Source organism: Colletotrichum truncatum, assembly GCF_014235925.2.
Source record: "Colletotrichum truncatum strain CMES1059 chromosome Unknown Contig_0010, whole genome shotgun sequence".
NCBI classification, from domain to species: domain Eukaryota; kingdom Fungi; phylum Ascomycota; class Sordariomycetes; order Glomerellales; family Glomerellaceae; genus Colletotrichum; species Colletotrichum truncatum.
This window is the reverse complement of record NW_027222407.1, coordinates 250,773-266,649: the sequence shown is the minus strand read 5'-3', so window position 1 is coordinate 266,649 and position 15,877 is coordinate 250,773. Positions and strand designations below refer to the sequence as shown.

General features: G+C 50.4%; 7 protein-coding genes across 7 annotated transcripts; 3 read left to right on the top strand and 4 right to left on the bottom strand.

The window, feature by feature from the left end:
* Positions 1-93: 93 nt before the first annotated feature.
* On the top strand, positions 94-2,664 carry CTRU02_213543 (uncharacterized protein; the record flags this gene model as incomplete). The annotated part of the gene is made up of 1 exon (XM_036730729.1): positions 94-2,664. One exon carries the CDS (start codon positions 94-96, stop codon positions 2,662-2,664), a length of 2,571 nt encoding a protein of 856 aa, XP_036577505.1.
* A 566-nt stretch (positions 2,665-3,230) lies between these two features.
* On the bottom strand, positions 3,231-4,555 carry CTRU02_213542 (translation initiation factor 5; the record flags this gene model as incomplete). Its single annotated transcript, XM_036730730.1, has 2 exons — positions 3,231-3,515; positions 3,572-4,555. 2 exons carry the CDS (start codon positions 4,553-4,555, stop codon positions 3,231-3,233), a joined length of 1,269 nt encoding a protein of 422 aa, XP_036577506.1.
* A 2,769-nt stretch (positions 4,556-7,324) lies between these two features.
* Positions 7,325-8,999, bottom strand: CTRU02_213541 (GTP-binding protein; the record flags this gene model as incomplete). Its single annotated transcript, XM_070206076.1, has 5 exons — positions 7,325-7,502; positions 7,563-8,332; positions 8,387-8,530; positions 8,587-8,617; positions 8,671-8,999. 5 exons carry the CDS (start codon positions 8,997-8,999, stop codon positions 7,325-7,327), a joined length of 1,452 nt encoding a protein of 483 aa, XP_070060108.1.
* A 580-nt stretch (positions 9,000-9,579) lies between these two features.
* Positions 9,580-9,902, bottom strand: CTRU02_213540 (uncharacterized protein; the record flags this gene model as incomplete). The annotated part of the gene is made up of 2 exons (XM_070206075.1): positions 9,580-9,806; positions 9,872-9,902. 2 exons carry the CDS (start codon positions 9,900-9,902, stop codon positions 9,580-9,582), a joined length of 258 nt encoding a protein of 85 aa, XP_070060107.1.
* Positions 9,903-10,395: 493 nt separating this feature from the next.
* CTRU02_213539 (esterase lipase) lies at positions 10,396-11,367 on the bottom strand (the record flags this gene model as incomplete). Its single annotated transcript, XM_036730732.2, has 3 exons — positions 10,396-10,672; positions 10,724-10,968; positions 11,023-11,367. The coding sequence occupies 3 exons, from the start codon at positions 11,365-11,367 to the stop codon at positions 10,396-10,398; spliced, it is 867 nt and encodes a 288-aa protein (XP_036577508.2).
* A 551-nt stretch (positions 11,368-11,918) lies between these two features.
* On the top strand, positions 11,919-15,174 carry CTRU02_213538 (heat repeat protein; the record flags this gene model as incomplete). The annotated part of the gene is made up of 2 exons (XM_036730733.1): positions 11,919-11,972; positions 12,025-15,174. The coding sequence occupies 2 exons, from the start codon at positions 11,919-11,921 to the stop codon at positions 15,172-15,174; spliced, it is 3,204 nt and encodes a 1,067-aa protein (XP_036577509.1).
* Positions 15,175-15,427: 253 nt separating this feature from the next.
* CTRU02_213537 (uncharacterized protein) lies at positions 15,428-15,691 on the top strand (the record flags this gene model as incomplete). The annotated part of the gene is made up of 1 exon (XM_036730734.1): positions 15,428-15,691. One exon carries the CDS (start codon positions 15,428-15,430, stop codon positions 15,689-15,691), a length of 264 nt encoding a protein of 87 aa, XP_036577510.1.
* Between the last annotated feature and the right edge of the window lie 186 nt (positions 15,692-15,877).

The following is a 15,877-nucleotide window of genomic DNA, read 5'->3' as shown; positions in this document are numbered from 1 at the left end:
ATTGGCTGTTCTTCCAATCAGTCCATCTGCTCTCGACACCACAAGGAATTCTCGTCTTCTATAAAAAGCCGGCTAATTAGAGCAGTGAACATTATGACGATAAAACAGAGAAAATATACGCTCTGTGAATGGGCCCTTGGAGTCAGCGTAGAAGAGTATTGCGACTCGGCCAAGCGGCGTCCCCGCAAGGAATCGCGTGGCAGGCCGCGGATCAGCGTCGAGATCTCGACTGATGAAGAATCCGAGGAGGAAACTGTCAAGATCACTTATCCTAGTTCTGGTTGCAGAAAACTTGGTGCTCAACCTTCTAAAATCAAGAAAGTCCGCTTCCAGAAGGCAACACCCAAGCCCGCTTTGAGATCTTCCAGTATCGGAACCAACTCATCAGGTGATTCAAAGCCCGATCCGGACTGCAAGTGTCGGGACTGTACGATAGGACGCAGAAAACTAAGGAAGACAGGGAAAGGCAATAAAGAAAACGATGTTGAGACAGAGATTTCTCAAGCCGAGGAAGAATCACACGGGAGGGAAGGCGACAGGGTCAGGCCGAAAGGGGAAAAGAAGAGCAGGGAGACGAAGGAGAAAAAAAAGGCAACAGTTGTTTCATCAGAAGGAGACACCGAAATTGAGACGACCGAGACCGATACTGAGAGCGAGGATGAGACGCCGCCATCGCCGAAGGACAAGAAGCAAAAGAATTCGAAAAACACCAAGCAAAATGCGAGGAAGTCCAGAGAGACCCCAGCCCCTGTAGGCATAGAGTCGAACAATGTTGGCCCAACAAAGAAAAAGGCAGGAAAAAGCGGTTCGACCAAGGGAGAGATTAATAAGAGCAAGGGGCCTGAAAAAGTGCGTCCTGAAGCCACTCTTTCTCCCCATCTACGTCGTCCGAATCTCATAATGCCTGTTCGAGCTGAGGTTCTCCAGGTCGAGCATACCATCGAAGGAGCCGAGGACCCTCGACCCAATGCTTTTCATGATCCGCAGCACGGTGTTGTCCGGGTCTATCATGGCCCAGCTTACGGTAATCCGTACGGGCTTCTGTACCCCGTTCGCGATTCATCCAGGGCTACTTTACCAATTGGTGTACCTCACCCGTTGCAGAATCCTTACTTCCTCGGATTCGCCAAACCTGAAAACCCTGGAGACAACCATTTCAGAGGACGCTCACCCTGGGCTGCTGTGCCAGTCACTTACAAGCCTGGATTTCCTCCAACAGTCGCGCCAATAGATCCAACTGAGGTGCCGAGACGAGCATACTGGACTGCGGTTTCACCAAACAAATCTATCCCAGTAGAGGAGCCTCAGAAGCCTGTAATGTCAGGGGCCAACCAAGATGACAGCACGTCAACCGCCGCGAAGAACAAGGAGAAGGGGTGGGATACGAACGTTGGTCCTGAAAGCAGAAAAATACCTACTCCTACCAACAGCGTCAAAACTAAGCCACTCAACAGCAATGTGGCTCCAAATTCTCCTATTAATATCAACTTGACCGTCAATCCGGATACTCCTTGGGCTGCATTTGCAAACACCCTAAGCAAAGCGCCTGACACACACAAAACCAAGTCGCAATCTGGAGGCAGAGATGGATCCAACAATGGAAGCAAGAAATCTTGGGGATCTAAGAAGGCTACTGCTGAATGGCAGCCTCTCCCAAGCGGAGAGCATCCAGACCTTGAGTGGGGCATGCCTCCCAAGAGTCTGTCGGCCAATGATTCAGGCTGGGGACAGGCTGGGGATGGTAACAATGACACTTGGGGTGTAAACGGTGGCTCTGGAAGCAACCACGGAAGAGATAAAAACAATAATGATTGGAGCTTTTCCGCCAATGGTTATAACAATGGCGGTCTCGGTTGTTCGGGCAATGCCCAGAACAGCGGTAATCAAGATGTGTCTGGTGGCGACAATGTTTGGGCAACGGCGGCCAACGGCAATACTTGGGATGGCTCTGGCAATGACAGCAACCAAATGTTGGGCAACGATGATTGGGTAACCTCCACCAAGAATGCGTCGGACCCGTGGGCCAATATCAGATGCAACTACAACAATGGGGCAACGACTTCTAATTACGCCAGATCAAATGAGTCGAACAGAAGCCACAATAGCGGAAGAGACAATCGTAGCGCCAGCGGCCAAACGAAACCCGACAGTGACTGGTATGGCCGGAGTAACAACGTTGGCGTTCCAGCAGTCGCTAGTGGTTCAAACAGATCTCGTCAGTCACAGAAAAGCCAAGCTGCGCCTATCAACGGGGGTTGGGATGGAAATGTCGGCCCCATGGTCAACATTCCCACTGACACTTCGTCCAAGAAGAGTAACGAATCGAGAAGGAGTTCAAAGAAGGGATCGGTAAACGGTGACCCCTGGAACACCAAAGGTGGCGATACATCGACTTGGATCACTGACAACAATGCTGGACCGACAACCAACAGCCCTAACGCATCCCAGATTTCGAAGAAGAACGAGACAATCGAAAACACATGGCCGGCAGGCGATGGCGCCGGATGGGGGCCCAACGCTAGCGGCGGCCATAACCCTACCGGCACCGAGGTGAGCAAGGGATCGGGTAGCAACAAGAGCATGCCGGGTGCCTGGGACAACAACCTCCCATGGGGTGATACTAGCTTGGCGCAGTCGACTGGTGGATTGGCGGACACCTGGTAGAGTAAAGAGTAGTCAACATCTCTATAGCTTACCAGAAGACCAAAATTCCATTCCAACATGGGCAATGGGAATGTTGACCCTCGAGTATGAAGGATACTCTAGCTTACGGTAGTCGGTCTGGGAGATATTTTTGGTTTGGAAGAGAGCACATGGAGCTGATTCAGAAACCTGGCTTGGCGCTTGTGGCCAAATAGCATACGTAGAGAGCTACAACATATGCCGTGAAGAGGGATCGGGTCAGAAGGCGCAGGCAAAATGTATTTGACGCATGGAGACACAGCATCATCGAGGTGTTTGATGGGCAGCAGAGTGACGGTTCCTGAATTGCAATAACAGTTTGTGATACCTGAGAACTGTGAACTTCTGCTCTGCGGCATACGAAGGTCGATGACATCGACCTAATAGTGCCCAAGCATTTGGAGAAAAAAGAGATGGGTTGTATGGAAACAGCAAGAATTGAGGGGCGACAAGAGTCCGAGCAAAATAATCAACATAGGCCTGGTCAAAACGCTGCAATAGCCCACGCCCAAGGGTGGTGCGAGGCTTCATACACATGTTTGGCCAATTTACTCCTCATCACTAGACTCCTCCTCCTCGGCCTCCTCGAGCCACTTGATGAAGGGCTCGGCGGCCTTGCGGACCTTCTTGGAGGTAGCAATATCAACGTACTTCTTGCTGGCCTTGCTGCCCCACTTGATGGCGACCTCCTCGCTGAGCAGATCGTGGTTGTAGTACAACTGAAGGATCTTGACAATCTGGTTGTACAGCTCAGGGTGCTCCTTGCCAAGGCTGCCAATAAGGCGCTCAGTACCACCGAGCAGAGCCTTCTCGTGGCGGTCGGAAGTGACAAACTAGAGTCAAAAGTTAGACCTGTCGTGGCAAAAATGTGTTTAGCATCGTCACATACCTGCTTCATCATGCCAGCACGCTTGGAAATCTGGGAGACAATGTTCTCGTCAAAGATGGTTTGAACCAGGACAAGAACGGAGCGGTGCTTGGTCTCAATGCCCAGCTCCTTGGCCTTGACAAAAATATCAATAGAGTCAACCTTGTCGACGCCACCCTTGGCGGCGGCCTGGTCCTGAATCCAGGTGCCGAACTCGTCGTAGACGGTATTGCCAGTAGCCTCACCGTCCTCGTCCTCATCATCACCATTGATGTTGAGCTTCTGCTTGAACTCTCCAGGAAGCTGAGCCTGGCGGGCCTTGACAGCCTCCTCGCTCATGTCGACGGCCCACTCATGGTCCTGAGTCTCGGTCTCGTCGAGCTCGGGGGCCTCCTTCTTCATCTTCTCCAGCTCATCATCGCTGCCAGCGTCCTGGTCATCAACGTCGTTGGATCCGTTATCGGAACCCTCGCCGCCGCTTCCGCTTCCATGGCCGTTCTCCTTGGCGCCGTTGGCCTTAGCACGACGGGCAGCCTTGCGCTCGGCCTTGTCCTTCTTGCCCTTCTTCGGCTGGTTCTTCAGGATGTAACTGCTGAGCTTCAGGCGGAGATCAACCTCGGAGCGCTGACCACATGCCTTGCAGTCAAGGAGGATACGTCCGTCCTTGATGTTGACGTCGGTCTCGGGGTTCTTGCACTTCTTGCAGAGAACAAACTTGTTGATAAAGCCGTCGAGGTGTTCTTGCAGCTTGGCGGCGTTGTGGGAACCGTTGATGATCCAGCGGTCGTCAGCAGGGTCGACGTTGGTCTGCGCACCAAGCTCAAAACCAAAGTACTTGATGACGTAGGCACCAGGACGGGCGAGAGACTGGGCGACGCTGCTCAAATTGACAATGACAGTCTTGATACCGTTGCCCTTGCCTTCGATCTTAGTGACAAGCTTTTCCATCTTGTAACGATAGAAAGCGTCCTTGACGTCGCGACGAACGTTGATGAGAGAAGCCATGATTGCGGTATTGGTATTTGAAGACAACGAAAGGTCTTTTGAAGAATAGTTGATTGGGAAGTTAGGATAGCGAAATTGGGCTCAGGAAGCGAAGCTTGTAGTGATACTGGGCGGTTGAGCGGACGGGTAGCATGAAGCCGTGATTCGAGGTAATATCGATCGAATCGAGAATAGCTGAGATGGAAGCTGGAGGCGAGCAAGAAGGGCGGACTTAATGCTCAATGGGTCTTTTGATGGACATAGGGTAAAGCGAAACTAGATCGTCTTTGCTGTCGAGAATTCATAGACTCCTCTGGGATGGAAATTTCAGCCAACTGAACTGATGTTGGGGCTACAAGGTTTCCGCGCTATGCGAAATGATTGCAGCTTGGGGACAAAGTGTCTGAAGACGGTGGTCTTGTCGTGCTGATACATAAACTGCTATGTGCTTTGTACCGCGTGAGGGTGTTGGGTTATGTTCAACTCTCGCGAGGGAAGACTCAATGGCCGGACGATGCGCGAGAGAGGATGCTAATGCTGATTGATGTGATAGTTGTAGTGTAGAAAGAGGGGTGGCAATATTCTCAGGTATGGAGTATTTTGTGCGTGTTTACCGCGAGCGGCGCTAGGTACGGTTGATGCCGAAGCAAAAGCGGTGGGACTGCGAATTGCAGGAATATATTGGCGAAGATGGACTTATCCCCGAGCGGAGGGAATTTTTGCGTGTTTTTTGTGTGTGGAAAAGAGGAGAACGGAGATGACTGGGCAGTGAGTGCAGAGTTTTGAAAAGGTCGGAGTGGAGTGGGAGGAGGGACGAAGAGTCAGGAAGTTTTGGAGACACATGAACAATAAAATTCCTTAATAATGGGGCCCAACCTCGCCGCCCGCCCGCCCGCCGCCTTACCACGCACCACACTCCCTGAGCCGCTGCAAGTGCCTCAGTGCATCTCGTAAATTCACTGGTACCGCGCCGCCGCCGCATCTTTGGGCTGTGTCTTAGGTACTGTACCTGCCAGCCTTGAGGTACCGGCTGGGCCTGGCCGACCTATTGGTCTGGAAACCTGAAAGCCATGGCTCGTTCGCCACGATGAACCTTTCAAAAGGTCTCCTGAGGAAAAATTGCCCTCAGGGTGCAAGGCATCTCCGTCTTTACTATGTGTAGTCGCACTTGTCTTGTTGACTGGAGCCGTAAGCCCCTACAGAGGTTGTTGTTTGCCCCACGCGCGCCACCGTTCCAGTTCAGTGCCCAGAAACCAGGGGGTAGTAACGCGACCACACGTAACAACGCCCAAGGTATGCAATCTGGCCCACTCCCTGCCCTACCCTGTCTTCCCTGTACTGCCTGTAACGATTGCCCTGTGCGCAACCAACGTGGGTGGTTTCTGGGTTTTCCATCACCGAGGCTCAAACACTGACAGACTGACCACCCTGGCATTTGGAAGGAAGCTGCAACGGCTCCCCATCGAGCACGGGCCAAACAATGGCCTTCCCCGCTTCAGGTACATCCATCGTACTGCAGCATTGCATGCCCCCCAGTCAGAAAAAGAAAAAGATAAAAAAGGGCCTAGAAAGAGCAGACAGCAATGAGTAAAATGCTTCCTGTCGATGAACAAAGGCAGGGGGGGAGGTGAAAAGACAAACGAATAATGTATTGAGAGCTGAATAGCGCGCCAAAAAAATAAAAAAATTAATTAGCCCTAACGCTGATATGCCTTTCTTATCTTTCTCAAGTCGCATGGGCCGCCCCCTTTCTTCTCACATCGCCATCTGTTTTTCGCTCTGCCTTGCCTAGCCGACAGACAACAAACAGATCCTAGGTAAAAGGTAGGATTCAAGTTCTACCCTGCAAGTCATATTTGACTTACTTGCCTAAAACCCAAGTCATCCACACAACTACCCACAAGTCAGTGAGGCCAAACTGTAATGATGCCTCATTGGTTGTCTCACGCATGGGACGGAGTTGCCTGATCTAAATTTGGCTAGCATACTGGTTCAGACTTACTACGTACTTCGGCTTCCGCACCTGCATGCTTCCTATGTCTTTGTCCATATGCTGTGAGAAGTGAGCCATTCCAGCCTGATGAAAACACGTTGATGAAGGCTAATAAGTCCTCAGTCGGGTTGCCAGAGTCATCCATTTTTCCTAACTTAAAAAGACAAATCTTTGACAACATAGTTGGTTGCCGATAGTTTATTCACGAATCTTGATAGACTATATTTGTCTTTCTTGTAAAAGCTCTATCAATCGGTTTATGTATTCTTGTAGTATCAGAAGTTGAAGCAAACGTTCCATCATATTGATGCTCTTTTGATCAGTACGTGGCATAGGTTCGACCACTCACAACTGGAGGTGGGGCAGAAAAGCAATAGAAACCAAGAGAAGAGGAACCAAGAATAAATCCCGCCATTCAATAGGACAAACAGTCGGTTGAACAGAAACGTAAAGGCAAAGGGCTGGATAACATACTCATGCTACACACTTGCGGGATAGAACATGAGTGGTATCATCGGTACCCCAACAGGTGCGGGAGACTACCGCAAGCGGCTGGCCAGTAATACGAAAGGTCATGAACCTGACTGTAGTGTAGGTAAGGGGGCACGCAAGGGGCACGCAAGGATCTCAGACTGCACCAGTCCCTCCGGTGTAGAACGAGGTGGTCTCTAGCGACAAGTCTGGGGCTCGTCGCTTGGCTCATTCGGCACTTCGGATGCCTGGCAGAGGTACCATTCGCCACCTGATACTGTTACCTCCAATTCAACCCAAGTGTGTCGCTTCAACTGAGGCGCTGGTCACTCCCGCTTTTCAGCGATTGGAATAAACTGCAGCAGACACTTTTGACCAAGAGGCCGTGATGAAATGAGCTGATCAGCCATGGCCATTGACTCGGCCGTCATCGAAGCATCAGGGAGCGTAGTGTAACGAGAATAGATATCGGCAAGGAGTGTCTTCATCTCAGCGAGTGCTAGACTGCGCGGTAATATGTCAGAAACAAACGTCATGGACCCGTATTGAACATGAGTAACTTACTGCTTTCCCACACAACCTCTGCCGCCATTAGCAAAGGCAAACATGAGGCGTTTTCTCTCCGCATCCCCAACTTGCTCCATCCACCGGTCAGGATTAAACAAGTCAGGCCAGGGAAACACGTCGTTGTTGATACGATGGACAGAGTACGCCTGACAGCTGGCAATCGTCTTCTCCGGGATGAAATGTCCGTCAATAGTTCGCCCACCTTGGGGCACATATCGGGGAAGAGACATGGGGATGGCAGGGAAACACCGAAGTCCTTCCTGCACTACGGCATCGAGGAACGGGAGCTTATCCACCGAAACACCAGGGTTATTGCGCAGCTCATGCTGCAGCTTCTCTTGGAATCGCATTGACCTAGGCTGCGAGAGCTCCCACATGAGAAAACATAAACCATCACCCGTCGTGTCGATCCCGGCAGCCATGTGGTCAAGACACTCTCCAGCCATATCAGTTTGGTCCAGATCGCTTGACTTCTCATGCAGTCGGCTTAATAGTGTGAACTGTGCAGGATCAGGTCGCCCGCTTGATTCCATGACAAAGTTATCGGCAAGGGGCGTTTCCCGTGGCTTAGCAAAAGCGTACAGCACACCGGACAGTGCCTTGTGCAGCGCCGGGCTGTAGTGCTGAACAAGGCGGTTCTGCAGGCTATCATCCGCGGCGACTTGGTGCATCATTTCCTCGTCCGCTTGTTCTTGGAGACAATTCGTACCGTACGGGTGGAACAGGTGGTGTGTAACGCAATCACAGGCGTATGAGTGTAAACTCATCTATTCGGAAAGGTGAGCAAGCTACTGCGGGGTTTTACTTATGTTTGGACCTACAAAGATATCATGGCTCTCGCCTACAGAGGCTTCACATCGCCTGATGAAGTTTAAGGACCTCTCCTGGATCCCTCGCAGGGGCGCCGGACGTAGGACGTTGCTATTTGCATACCGGTCGGCGATGATTCTCTTCCGCTTCGCGTGCTGATTTGTATAACAAGTTATTTTTGTTTCTCATACAAGGTGCAGAGTGGCTTTACATCTTCTTTATTCAACGTGGTAAACATGGTTCTGGGTCTGCGTAAGCCTTTGCTCTCCCACAGACGAGATTAGAACAATCTTACCTTCGTCCATAAACTCTGAATAAATCGTAAAACTCTGTCTTGTCATACCCACTGCCTCCAGAGCAGTATATTTCCTTGACGGCTTCATAAGAGGTAAATGACACCTCGTTTGGTGCGATTCGGACGACAGGGCCATACTTTTCATGAAGCTGATGAATATAATGCGTTCTGTTGGCGTGTAGCTCATGCCATTTCAGAATGAACGATGTAAATGCAGATGTCCTCGGGCCGGGGAGTTTCCACAACGGGGAAGATACACAGCGGGTGAGGTACACAACGAGGAGGACTGCGGAGGCCGCTCCTAGAAAGATGGGGGACAGAAGTAACATGACCGAATGCTGCCTTCACAGCGAGCAGGCGCTCAGTTGGCTGGGACATGAATGGGGTGAAGAAATGTCATTGCGAAAGAAATCGCTACGGATCATGGGCCAAAGCATGTGTGACGCTGGGGCCTCTTATCAGCTCTGGGCTGGCTATGATAGGCGTCGTTCAATCAGCGAGTTTCTATTCGTAAATAACCAAGCAACAGCACCGATGGGAGACCGAGGAGAGCGTTTTAGGTAAGTGAAACCCACTAGAATTCCAAAAGAGGGGGGTGTGTGTGTGTGAGGGGTATAGGGTAAACACTGAGAACTTCTCCAACATTGTCTAAACAGTAAAATCCGACTCTCTGTGAGGGAGGACTCTTCAGATGGTCTCCCCGTCGAGTTGACGGAGGAGCACTGGGAAGCAGAGAAACACACGAAGTCGTGTCACGTTTTGATTCTTAAAACCTCTACGCCACCTGTCCTGCCACCCAACCAACAAACGACTCACTGGCCATCTCCTCCAAATCAACGCCCCGCCCCCGCTCTCGCTCCTATTCATTGTTTTACATTTGCCATATTTTCGCACATAAAATGACGGTTTTCAAAGCTCTCCCCGTCTTTTAGAATCCTGCGTCGCCTTGTCATTCGAACTGCCCCCGCCCAACAAGCTGCTCAGCCAAGACATACCGGGAATTGATACTGAGCCTGCCGGCGGATACTCCTTGCCGTTGACTGTGACGCGAGGCGTGCATGTGCACCACTGATCCTCAGGGATACCGCTCAGAGCCGAGGGGATGTGCTGACCGCAACCGCGCCAGGTTGCTTTTGCTGCTAACGTATCAGCTTTGTTACCTACTCTAGATTGGGATTTGAGGATGCGTGGCTAGTCTCACAGCAAGTCGAACAAGTGACTCCAAAGCACATATCGAAAACGAAGTGGTCAGGTTCTCAAGTCTGGAGCTGTCGACGGCTATGAAGATCTTAAGTTTTGTTTCGAGGGTCGTTGAGTTGTAGTTACGTTTTCGAGTTGTGGATGATTTCGGAGAGCTCCCATGGGATTAAGTATTCGCGACCCCCGCGATGCCATAATCAAGCGGTTCTTAGGGTCGCCGACCTGCATTAAGCATCGCCGCGGACCTGTTACCCGAAACAGTGGGTCTCGGTACGCAATCCTGCTTATCGCCGACCTCGCAAACAGGCGCTCCGGGGAAGTGGGGTTGAGAAAGGAAGCTCACCATAAAAGTTTCCAAGAAAATTAGATGGTCACTGCCGAACCGATGGATAATTACGTGTACAAGAGGCGTCTTAAAACACTTTGCTGCTTGACTATATCTATGTATATGAGTTTGCGGTAACTTGTCACCGCCAGTCGCTGGTCGGCGACCACCCTGTCGACACGCGGAACTTGCTACCTGCTTCATACTTGCTGAATGAATTGAATCACGCGGTCTGCCAGCCATACCTGAGAGTCCGGATTGTTAACTGTGTGGCTGGCTCCCGGGATCAAGCCAGACAGCGGATGCACTTTGGGGCTCGTTTTTTTCCAGGATTCGATGAGAGCCTGCTTGTCGATGCTGGCAGGGACGAACTCGTCCTCGGCCGAATGTAGGGCCATGACGGGCTGTTCAAAACGATTCCATACTGAAGACACGAAAGTGTCATCAAGATCAGATGAGAAGTAATCGTCGTCACCCCTTGGTTTAATCAGCATAGGATGCTTCCAAATCATCAGAGATCTAACTTACCCTTTGGCTGCCAACGAATGCCAGCGATACGCAGTGAGAGGAGTCGAGAAAACAGACGGCACGTAGTCTCTAGGCATGACTTCACTTCCCTTGCCCCCAGAAATCATCTTCTCCGCAAGTTCCAGGCTCTTTTTCAACTCTTCAGAATCGACGAAGTCGACGATGCTCTCTCTGTCAGAAGCAGGGCCTTGGAGGATGAAGCCATCAACAGGATCCTCCTTATGCTTGGTGTACTCCATGCAGTCCTGCTACAATAAGCCGCAATCCCCAAGGGTTATTTACGCATTGGATACACGTACCTGACATCCAGTTGAGTGTCCCATGAGAACAATCTTTTTCTTTCCAATGCCTCGGAGATATCTCACTAGAGCTGATATATCTTCGACATCGTTCTTAAGACTCGAGTAACCGTAGCCTGTAAACGAGCTCCTCATCCGGATCTCAAAAACTGACCAATCCTGCCCTTTCGTCTGCAGATGATTGGCTATAGTTAAGGTGTACAGGACGGTGTGAGGCCCATCGCCGAGCCCGCCAATGAAAAGGATGGCGTTTGAAGCGCCAGACGACCCTATCTCGTAGGCGGCAGAGTTTGTAGTTGGAGATGCATAGGGATGGACGGTGCAAGAAAACGGTCCTGTAGCCATCGTTGCTAGAAAAGTGCGGGACTCAAGATTAAAACCTGCTTGTGATTTTTCGAGAGCTCTTGGTTCAGAACCAAAATTATGCATTTGCCACAGTACTCTAGATGCACGTCTTGGTCTGCAGTTGGCTGAAATGGGGAGCCTGCTGAGGTTGACGTAACTAAGAGCTTTAACTTGCACTTCTACAGCTGCGGGGCAGTGAGCTGTTTCCAGTGCAGCATTGTAAAGTTAGTAGCTGTTTGATAGTGGGGGGTGTCCTTCTAAACCTGCTCCACAGAAAAGCTCCCGGATTGGTCCAGCCGACAATTCTACACTCACCAATTCGGTGTGCCTACGGAACTCACAACCTTGTCGTGAGCTGTGCAGGCTGCAACTGAAGCGTAACGAAACCCATATCTTTGTCACACCGTATCTTCCATTACTTATTAAACTACACTAAAACAACCAACACAGATAGAGCCTTTGGGGCAGCAGAAATTACTGTTTGAGTAGAAAGCTCCACGAAACGAAACCCAAAGCGCTCAAGGCTGGGATGAGTGTTCGCTACTCTCGCTATGGCGACCAGTTTGACAAACGCGACTCCGGCTCGAAATGAGTTCTTTCAACAGGTTCGCTTCCACACTCCTATTCCATAGTTACATCTGACACATCTATCACTAGCTTAAGCCATGCTGCGTCTCAATCAGCCAGTTGGCTATCCGGCCACCTGAAGGCACATCTTCATTCAAACGGCTCACAGAATTGACAACGGAGCTGTTTCACATCCTCAGCGACCAGATCAATAAAGACGCTACGGTAATGGATGAGAAGCTTGCCGATTATGTCTTCTTCCCACTTTCACATGTCTTCCGCAACCAAGAGCATCATCCTAAGCGGCTTGTCGAGCTCGCGGTCAAGTGCCTGACCATTATCATCCATCACGGTTGGAAATCGAGCATTTCGCCCCAAATTATGCAGCAGCTCCTTATACTTCTCACCTTCATCATTGGGGGGGTTCCGGGTCGGGAGGAAACGCGTGATCTTCCCGAAGAAACCGAACTAGAATCACTAAGAGCCCTTACCACCCTAATTACTGTGACCGGGTCGTCGGCAAAGGCAGCAGCAGCTCTGACCGAAGAGAAAATGGTGCCGAATCTTGGGCATACCATCACTGTCCTTCTGGTATGTGTCACAGACGGCAGAACACCAGAGATTCAGCTCGAAGCTCTACGCACTCTAGGCTGTTTCTACACCGGTATCAGAGACCATGGTGCCCTTGCATCATTCCTGCCTGGTGTAGTTTCATCCTTGACTAAAATCCTTGCCAAACCCCAGAGAGAGAAGACTAGAGTTCTTGTTGCGTCTATTCAGGTCTTGAAACTTGTTATCTTACAAGTTCTGGGAGATGTCAAGACCCGAAGTATCACTGCAAATTTAACTCGCTCGACCTCTTCCGAGGCCGAAACGGGCGAACTACTAAGCCCGTCTTGGCTGAAAGCTACATCATCGCAGATAAAGCTAGCTTTAACAACGGTTCTAAAGCTCCGCGGCCATGAATCTTTGGATGTACGAGAGACGTTACTAGCATTATCTCTGGGGCTTCTTGACGAGTGCCATACCACCCTGGAGACTTGTGCCTCAATGCTGGTAGAATCTGCTATAGTTCTGTCCTCAACAGACCATGCTCCATCGATGGCTGCAACAAGTCTACAAGATCTAGCAATCATATATCCTGAACTCGGAGAAACTGTCAAGGTTACCTGCTATAACTGGATTACGAGCTTGCCACGGATTATGCAGTCTGCCGACGAAGGCAACAAACAGTCAGCCATCCATAATCTCAGGAAAGGCATGACTATGGTGAGCACCTTGCAACTAGACTCTTCTCTTCTCGATGAATCAATTGCGGCAGCTCTAAGAGAAAGCGTCACATATCTGATAACCGGCACAAAATCAAGCAAAATCATGGATCAAGTGGCAACCGACGCTTCATGGTACAGCCGAGATGTTGTGAAGGCGGAAGAAGCCTCAAAACAGTATCAATTGACCTTGTTAAGCCAAGAGAGCCAAGCCGGAACAAGATCAGCAATAATAGGCCTGCTCTCTCAAATTGGCCCACCATCTCAGCAGACCAAACTAGCCGCTGAAATGCTGGATTACGCCCGGGATGCAACGGGTGATGCCCAGACAGCGTCGTTTTGGTTAAGCTTTGAGCTCCTTAAAGCCTCATTGTCTCGTTCCAACGAGTTGGATGACCTTCTCGATTTCTCCTCGTTAGGTCCTTCCGACGAGGGGGCCGATGCCGTCTTTCAAGAAGTGTACTCATTCGCCGTTATGGTACTTGATTCTCACTCAGAACTCTCCGAGGCTGATTGGAGATTGGAGGCTACTGCACTGGAGGTTACTTCATTTGCAGCATCTCGATTGGGCGAGGCCTTTAGACCTGAACTTATCGATGTTCTGTACCCAACTACGACTTTCCTGGGCTCAACAAGTCCTTTACTGAGAGAACATACCATAACGACACTGAACATATTAGCCGCGTCTTGTGGATACACGAGTGTGTCTGAGTTGATTATCGAGAACGTTGATTACATGATCAACTCAATTTCGCTACGCCTCAACACGTTCGATATCTCGCCGGCATCCACAAAAGTGCTGGTTATGATGACCCGCCTAACAGGGCCGCGTCTACTGCCATACCTGGACGATGTGGTGGCATCCATATTCGCCGCATTGGATAACTACCACGGGTACCCTCTTTTCGTGGAAAGTCTCTTCTCTGTTCTCAAGGAGGTTGTCAACCAAGGCGCAAAATCTGACAAACTCCTGCTTGAAGGTCGACAGAATGGCTCTGGTAACCACAAAAAGGTTGCCGCCAAGCCAGTCACTATCGAGGATATCATCGGCCTGCTGAAGCAACGGCAAAACAGAGAAAAGAAAGTGGCGAATGAAGCAGAGGAAGAGGAACCCCAAGGGCATCCGCAACAGCCCTGGGGAACTGAGAAGGCGGCAGATGAAGACGAAGTGGACAACCGGGTTGACAAAGAGAAACCACCGAAGACTCCGACTTACATCTTACTAGAAAAAATCACGAGCCTTACACAGCATTATCTTACTTCATCGAGCCCGACGCTACGAAAATCGTTGCTCGATCTCTTGGCAACCGTTTCGCCCGCCCTCTCTGGCGACGAGGACTCATTTCTGCCCCTCATCAATGTCGTTTGGCCTGTCGTCATCACTAGGCTCTACGACCAGGAAACTTTTGTAAGCATTTCAGCATGTGACTCTCTTTCAATACTGTGCGTCACCGCAGGTGACTTCTTGAGTTCTAGGATCAAGACAGAATGGTGGGATGGCTTGGGGAAGTGGTGTCGAGCAAAAAAGATGGAGGCTGCGCGCGCCCAAAACAAGACAAGGACTCATCAAGATACGGACAGAATTAGCGAAAGGACTGCTCCCACTGGTCAGGGCATCATCATCCCCATCCGCTCTGACAACGATTTGCTGGGCCAACAATCGACAGACGTTGCAGTTAGCACGGTAGCAGGCGGCCTGGGCAAGTTTTCTCAGGCAGCACAAATCTGGGAGGCAGTTGTTCGACTGCTGACAGCCATTGTGTCTCATGTGCGCATTGAGGCCGAGATATTCGACGAATTCCTGGAGTTGATGGCAGAAGTTATCCAAAAAAATCCGGAGGCACGCCAAGCGCTTGAAGCAGTCAACTCTGATGCCGTCTGGTTTGCACTGTATCAACGAGGGCACATAGAAGCGATGCGGACGCCGCAACTTGATGGGTACACATTCACGCCATTGCCTAGAATGGGTTAATGTAATGCATACGATTCCTCTACAAGTCTCATTATTAGCGGGATACATTATTTAATGTGTGAGCCCACATATCCTGCCATTCAAATCATCATCCTATCGACATGATGTCGGAACAGGCCCAGATGCACCGCATTAAAGCCCGCCCGACTAGCAAGGGTTGTGGTGTGTTGGCAGATGATGCGCAGGACGTTGCTCTGGGAAAGCAACCTGCTGATTGAAGGAAGCTAGAACGACGCTAGAAACGTTCTAGTGCATGCAGAGATGGGCTGGCAGTTGGTACGCCAATCACAAAATGAGCCAATATCACACTTGCCCACCCACCCAGGCTACACAGCACCCCATGAAGTTGAAGACATGGCAAATGACCACGAGACAAAACGGGAAGAAAATATGCGGACAAGCAGACCATGTATCACTCTCGATCATATTCCATGGCGCTTTTAGACGCCCAGCTATTGTGCGTTTAAGTGCTTGTCAAAACCTCGGATGGTCTCTTGTTCTTCTGGTATCTCGGTGAGTCCGACCCTAGCGAGGACAGGGAGTAGATGTCAGGAGATCAAAACTCCAGTGTGATAAAAGGTAAGATTGCGATAGAAGCGAACCTGTCCATTCCGTACTCATTACTGTCAAGATCGGCAACTGTCGTTTGTGATAGGTTTAAGACGCGAAAATATCAATAGTCCCACTGCAGCTCATTTAATGA